Raw genomic sequence first — 6,000 nt, forward strand, 5'->3', positions numbered from 1 at the left:
TGACAACGCAATCCGAGACTGTCGTCAACTGATACAGGAGAAGGATGTTGCCTGTGCGCGTAGTTCGATGTACCACTCAAGTCCAGTGCGATTGCACCGGTCTAAATGCCTAGATGTAGCGAGATAGCATCGTCAGCAGCACCAAGCACGCCATTGGCCAAGAATACAACTCGAAGTGACGCTTGTTCGCCGGAAGGGGAAGGAGCGACTCAGGGACAGTCGGCGTCTCGATCGGGCGCAGTGTCTCAGACCGCCTTCCCAGGGTGGACGGCAGAAATTGACCATCTCCCCGCTGATGCAGAAATGACTTTCTCGATTTTCTGGCAATCAGACGGAATAAAATTTATTCAGACGTTGTTTCGTGTTTCTGTACCTTAGACGCGTTGCGCATTTTGTAAGATGCCGAGAGATCCATTGATTGGGCTGGTTGGAAAGGTCTGGGTTCTTTTTCCCTTGTACGAAATGCCGCTGATCGAATTGAGGGGCATGTAGCCATCCAGCGGAAAATCGACAACATTAAATAGTTTGACAGATGCTTCTTCTAAAGTCGGTAAGCTTTTTGGATTTGCATTCTACCGTTATCCCGGAGCGCATACTTATATCATGTCGTTGTCCAGGAAATTTCCCGTACGTTGAATCTGACTACCGTTATTGTTATCGACAATGATATCGCTTTACGGACTTTACAAAGAACACATTCTCAGAGCTTCTCTGACTTGCAAATTGCAGCTTCACTACTATCGATCCTCAGCGTGCCATTGGATACCTCCAGATAGAGTGCGCCTGCCAGCGATTCAACGTTTCTGATAAATGCAAACCGAACTATGGAGGATGCGTGGAGGGACGACGCTCTGTTCCGATCGAACTTCTGGATGTTGCAGGTCTTGTACCGGGTGCACACCAAGGACGCGGCTTGGGTAACAAGTTCTTGGATGACCTGCGTCATGCCGATGCATTGATCCACGTTGTGGACGTTAGTGGGACTACCGATGCAGAAGGTTGGATATATCGATGTAAAGCAACTTTCGGAAAGTCTTTGCTGATGACGCTCTATAAATCCAGGAAAGGCTACGCGAGGATATGACCCTTCACAAGATATTGAGTGGCTGAGGTCGGAGATTGTGCGCTGGGTGCTGGGAAACCTTATGCAAAGATGGTATGCCTGCGTTTATGAGTCTACATAATTACAGGCTGATACTTTATAGGGGCTCTATCAAGAGAAGACACGTCGCAGTCAGTAAGTTTTGTCAATCTACGGCCAATAATTTCCTGCGGATGTTGACACGGAACCAGAGGCCACGGCGGTGGAGACTTTGCAAGCCCAGTTTTCTGGTTACGGAGGTACAAGTGCGATTGTTGCTCGATGCTTGGACCGGATGGCACTGAAGGAGCCTCTCGAGGAATGGTCTGACGAAACCGTGGAGAAAGTTGTTGAAGGATTCATTGCGGAGAAATTCCCCACGGTCTTCGCCTTGAACAAGATCGATCACCCGGACGCGGACAAGGTTGGTTATGTTCCCAATCATATCTGGAATGGTTACTGATATGGTGGAACCAGAACATTAGCAAGATCGCCAAGATGCAAGATCCTCAATCTATCGTACTCTGCTCTGCAATCTCAGAAGTGTTCCTCCGGAGACTAGCCAAGCAGGGTTACATCAAATATGTTGAGGGAAGTGAGTTCTTAGATACGAGGGAGGATCTGATAGAAATGGGTGAGCCTGATGGAGGCGGCCTCAAGGAAATGGACGAGAAGCTGAAATCGTATGACGGTAACCTCCACCCTTTCAGCAGGACTGGGCTCACATGGACTTAGGCGCGTTGAAAACTTGAAAGACATGGTCCTGTATCGTTTCGGTTCTACGGGAGTTGTTCAGTGCCTCTCACGTGCTGCAGAAATATTGGGACTTGTGCCGGTTTTCCCAGTCCGCAACATCCACACCTTCTCATCCGGCGCTGGAACAGCTGCTTTCCGTGATTGTGTCCTTGTTGGCAAGTAAGTATCTCTTGTATATACCTGTTCAAGTGGGCCTTCTAACACCGAACAGGAACACCACTGTTGGCGATGTTGCTCGCAAGGTGATGGGCGACGTACCCATCTCCTACATTGAGGGAGTTGGTGGCATCCGTGTCTCAGAAGACGAAATAGTGGAAGTAGGAAAGCATGATGTAGGAGCTTCTACCAGATTTTCATCCGCATTGCCAAGGCTAACTAAACCTTTCTATATAGGTGCTCTCGTTCAAACCTGGCCGATAGATCCTGCTATTCAATTTATGTACAGTCAACGTGATAATGAAACAATGCTTGAGATTATATGACTCGGAGCCGAGCATCTTTTGTGAGCGTATAAACCATTCCTAAGGTTCAGACAAGGGGGGGTGGTCCTCCGCTTAGTGGCCCTTCTATCAGAGCAATATTGGTTAGCCAGTTCTGTCCGAGAGACCATCGCTCGCGAATTTCTTGAAAAGTTGGCAGATCAAGGAGAGACTGGTGTCGTTGTGTCCTGATTGAATGAAATCAACTCACCTGGCCTCTCTCATCATTCATTCCAATGATCGGTTCTGGTGCCTTTGGATGCTCTTGCTTTGCCTTTCTTCCATGCTTCGTGCCCCCCCGCTCCGTTGCTCCCTGAGGTTTCGAGCTATTGGCAATCCCCTCGCTCTCCTCCCTGTCCTTCATTACTGAAGCCGACGCATCCGTCGTTGGGTCCGTGGTGTCCCGCTTCTGTGTTCGGTCCACTGCGTGATCCTCTGACCCAGTACCCTTCCAGTCTTTGGTCACGCCGCTGTTAAACCGAGCCTGCACGCTTTTCGGTGTATGGATCGCAGCCGGTTGCCAGATGGAACGTAGCGGAAGCAGACAAGGTGTCGGGGGCCGAGGCACGAGCAGACTCTGAAGTCTTGAGGCCGAAGACGGAATGCGAGGGCTGGCAGGCATACTGATGCTATACTGTCCGAAGTAGCTGTGGGTTTCGAAGGGTTCTTTTATTCTCAGATCACTATCGCGCTTGTTGTAGAATGACTATACGTCTGAACAGAATCAAGTCTCCCACGTCTTTCAATTAATAACGAGCTGAGCTTGATCAAATCGCCTGGAGAACCGGCCCGAGCACCTTTGTATGACGTCTACATGCCGCAATGAAACCATGCAGCTGCTTCAGGCTAGTAGGGCTTAGGGCACCCAGCTCCACCTTTCTTATCGATAACAACAACACCAAACACCTGACCTGCCCATCGCATGTCATGCAGCATAGCAACGTTGTCCAGATACCCATGCAAGAGTATCGCACCTTAATTTAACCCCAGCTAAAATGAAGCACAACTACCTTCCAATTGAGACATTACCCCCCTGGACCAAGCTCAACGGAGTCACCGTCAAGGGCATCGCTTTCCGCAAGCTGCGCGCAGACGATGGCACCGACAAGGGATCTGCAATTGTTGCAACAGAGGTACGATCCAGCGAAGAGCCTAAAAGCGATGTAGTCGAGCCGGAGCTCCTTCTCCGGGTTCCGTCCGATCTAGTCCTTTCCCAGGGCTTTGTCGAAAATTACGCCAAATCCGATAGACAGCTCCGTGAGGTATTAGAAGCCGTTGGAGACTTTGGAAGAGTAGGTCCTTATTTCAACTTCCATGGGTCTTGATAATGTGAATGCTATATTTTGGTAGCGGTGGCGGGATGGGATAGTGGGCTCTGGGACCCGGTGCTGATATGTACAGACAGCTCGAGGCGCTATCTTGATCTTCCTACTCGTGCAACTTACGCACTCTAGCCCTGATTATGCGCACGAGCGCCATCAGATAGGACTGTCGAGTCCGTGGACCGAGTATATGAAGTACATGCCGTCTGCCATAATACTGCCGACCTTCTACACGGAAGAGGAGTTGGAGCTACTGCGGGGGTCTTCATTGAGGCTGGCTGTGCATGCCAAGATCGCCTCTCTTGAGAAGGAGTTTGAGCACCTGCGCGAAAGCACGGAGGGCTTGTCTTGGTGTGGGAAGTATTGGTGGGATGAAGATACGGGGAAGTTGACGTTCGAGGATTGGAAATATGTCGATGCATTGTACCGGTCACGGATGGTGGATCTACCGCGGAATGGACATGCGATGGTCCCGTGCATTGATATGGCAAATCATGCTTCTGGAGAAACAGTCAAGGCGTTTTATGATGAAGATGCGGGTGGGAATGCTGTATTGCAGCTGCGTCCTGCGAGAAATTTGCGGGTTGATGACGAAGTCACTATCTCGTGAGTGCCGACTGCATCCTAATTGCCTGATGATGATTCATGCTAACAATGATGGATCAAAGGTATGGCGACGAGAAACCCGCCTCCGAGATGATCTTTTCCTATGGCTTCCTCGACAAGCAGACAACCGATGCAAAACAGATTTTCCTCGACCTGGATATCCCAGACGACGATCCCTTAAAAATCGCCAAGAAAGCATTCTGCAAAGATGCACCCGGGGTCAAACTATCTACGTCCTCCACCGACTCGAACACAAACGCTGCTACAACCTGGGACAGTCCCATCATCTGGTGGGCCTGTGTCAACGAGGAAGACGGGCTGGACTTCAGCGTACTTCAGACGAACGACGGGGGCCGCGAACTCAAAGCCACCTGGAACGGAGAGGATGTGAAGAGCCCGGATTGTCTCAAAGACCTCCTAGCAGCAGATCCCCGCTGGGACGTCTACCAGCTTCGTGCGGTGGTGCTCATTCTCGAGCGACTTGAGACACAGTTCTTCGTCCTGCGACAGACCGATCTGATGATTTCCGAGATCCGCGACAATGAGGACATGCGAGCCGTGTTCAGACCGGAGGTGTTTGAGACGGTCCTCAAGTTGCGAGAGTTGGAGTCTAAGCTGATGGAACGGGGGATCGAGGACCTTGTCAAACAGGTACGTGCTATTATTCTAGCCCCTGCGTCTCGACCCCGTAGTCTCATCAAAATCCACATACTAACTACTACCACCCATGACACAGAGAGAAACTCTCATGACAAGCCCCGCTGTCAGCACCTATCTCACCCAACAATCAGATGATATTGAGGAGGATTTCTCCTGACTGGATGTAACGTGACTTGACTTTCCACACACAGACCCCTTCCTCCCAAGAACCCGATAAACTCTCACCTTATATAACCATATCATCATTACTTAACAAATGACTCACTTGCCTCCGGCAGGAACCTATAAGACCCCATCACGCGACGATCCTTCCGCATCCTCCCCGTATTGAAAGTAATTCCAATACACATACCTATTCATACCCGGAAAGTAACCGTGCCGAAACGTGGAGGAGCAACTTTACTACATAGTAGTACGTACTAGTAGCAAGATCTGAGTTAAGTTTGGAGTCTTACCCACCGCGGGGTAATGGATCCTTCAATCAGATGGGGCAAACCCCATGGCGAAAGTTGAGAAGATTGACTACTAGTGCGACGGTCCCGGAAAGTTGGGCGTCGGTTATAGTTACTAGTAGTCATTGGCATTGGCATTGGCGGGGGTGGGATTTGCGCCAAACTATTTACTGATTTTGAGCCAAGATGGGCTTTAGATTGGGAGGCTTGGGGTGATGACGTTGCGGGCTAGCATTTGCGAGGCGCAAAGTTTGGGCCGATGTCGCACACGGGGAGAAGGGGTGAGTGGTTTGTGTCTGTGTTTCATGGATTAATTGATCGGAGATGAATTGATCGCTTCGGGGACACAAGAATGCATGGCATAAGCTGTGCATAGATTGTCGAGTCTCTAGATCATCCGGGAGGTGTGTGATGTGCTACTGCTATCACTCTATCTGCCGTGGGGCAGCCCTGATGCACGCTACAGCTTCGGTCCGTCATGATCGACTGCTGCCCTGGCCGGGATGGATAGCCTGGCACAGAGAGGACGAGGGTCTGGCCAGCCAGCCACCCCTCTGACCCAGTCCCTGATCCTGGGCTGGAGGGGCAATGCAAAGCGCCGGACAATCATCGACTGGCAGCAAAACACCGAAGGCCAAAGACAG

The 6,000-nt window shown here is 50.6% G+C and overlaps 3 protein-coding genes across 3 annotated transcripts; 2 read left to right on the forward strand and 1 right to left on the reverse strand.

Annotated features, from left to right (window-relative positions):
- Positions 1 to 308: 308 nt before the first annotated feature.
- BO80DRAFT_152902 (Ygr210 GTPase family protein) lies at positions 309 to 2,388 on the forward strand. Its single transcript, XM_025713805.1, has 11 exons — positions 309 to 435; positions 493 to 550; positions 618 to 627; positions 730 to 998; positions 1,063 to 1,156; positions 1,206 to 1,237; positions 1,294 to 1,505; positions 1,559 to 1,764; positions 1,817 to 1,996; positions 2,049 to 2,169; positions 2,231 to 2,388. Exons 1-11 carry the CDS (start codon positions 400 to 402, stop codon positions 2,255 to 2,257), a joined length of 1,245 nt encoding a protein of 414 aa, XP_025572901.1. The 5' UTR covers positions 309 to 399; the 3' UTR covers positions 2,258 to 2,388.
- Positions 2,389 to 2,514: 126 nt separating this feature from the next.
- BO80DRAFT_411977 (uncharacterized protein) lies at positions 2,515 to 3,098 on the reverse strand. Its single transcript, XM_025718000.1, has one exon. It carries the CDS (start codon positions 2,936 to 2,938, stop codon positions 2,519 to 2,521), a length of 420 nt encoding a protein of 139 aa, XP_025572902.1. The 5' UTR covers positions 2,939 to 3,098; the 3' UTR covers positions 2,515 to 2,518.
- A 147-nt stretch (positions 3,099 to 3,245) lies between these two features.
- Positions 3,246 to 5,254, forward strand: BO80DRAFT_503852 (SET domain-containing protein). The gene is made up of 4 exons (XM_025724402.1): positions 3,246 to 3,608; positions 3,718 to 4,244; positions 4,307 to 4,895; positions 4,981 to 5,254. Exons 1-4 carry the CDS (start codon positions 3,312 to 3,314, stop codon positions 5,059 to 5,061), a joined length of 1,494 nt encoding a protein of 497 aa, XP_025572903.1. The 5' UTR covers positions 3,246 to 3,311; the 3' UTR covers positions 5,062 to 5,254.
- The last annotated feature ends 746 nt before the right edge of the window (positions 5,255 to 6,000 follow it).

This window comes from Aspergillus ibericus (genome assembly GCF_003184845.1).
Source record: "Aspergillus ibericus CBS 121593 unplaced genomic scaffold BO80scaffold_34, whole genome shotgun sequence".
NCBI lineage: Eukaryota > Fungi > Ascomycota > Eurotiomycetes > Eurotiales > Aspergillaceae > Aspergillus > Aspergillus ibericus.

Bases quoted from the DNA above. Each gene is read 5' to 3' on its own strand.
- BO80DRAFT_503852 (XM_025724402.1), top strand. From the start codon at position 3,312: ATGAAGCACAACTACCTTCCAATTGAGACATTACCCCCCTGGACCAAG. The intron at 3,609-3,717 runs GTAGGTCCTTAT...TGATATGTACAG, and splicing joins CCGTTGGAGACTTTGGAAGA to ACAGCTCGAGGCGCTATCTT. The intron at 4,896-4,980 runs GTACGTGCTATT...CCCATGACACAG, and splicing joins TCGAGGACCTTGTCAAACAG to AGAGAAACTCTCATGACAAG.
- BO80DRAFT_411977 (XM_025718000.1), bottom strand. From the start codon at position 2,938: ATGCCTGCCAGCCCTCGCATTCCGTCTTCGGCCTCAAGACTTCAGAGT.
- BO80DRAFT_152902 (XM_025713805.1), top strand. From the start codon at position 400: ATGCCGAGAGATCCATTGATTGGGCTGGTTGGAAAG. The intron at 436-492 runs GTCTGGGTTCTT...AGGGGCATGTAG, and splicing joins TGATTGGGCTGGTTGGAAAG to CCATCCAGCGGAAAATCGAC. The intron at 1,765-1,816 runs GTATGACGGTAA...ACATGGACTTAG, and splicing joins ATGGACGAGAAGCTGAAATC to GCGCGTTGAAAACTTGAAAG.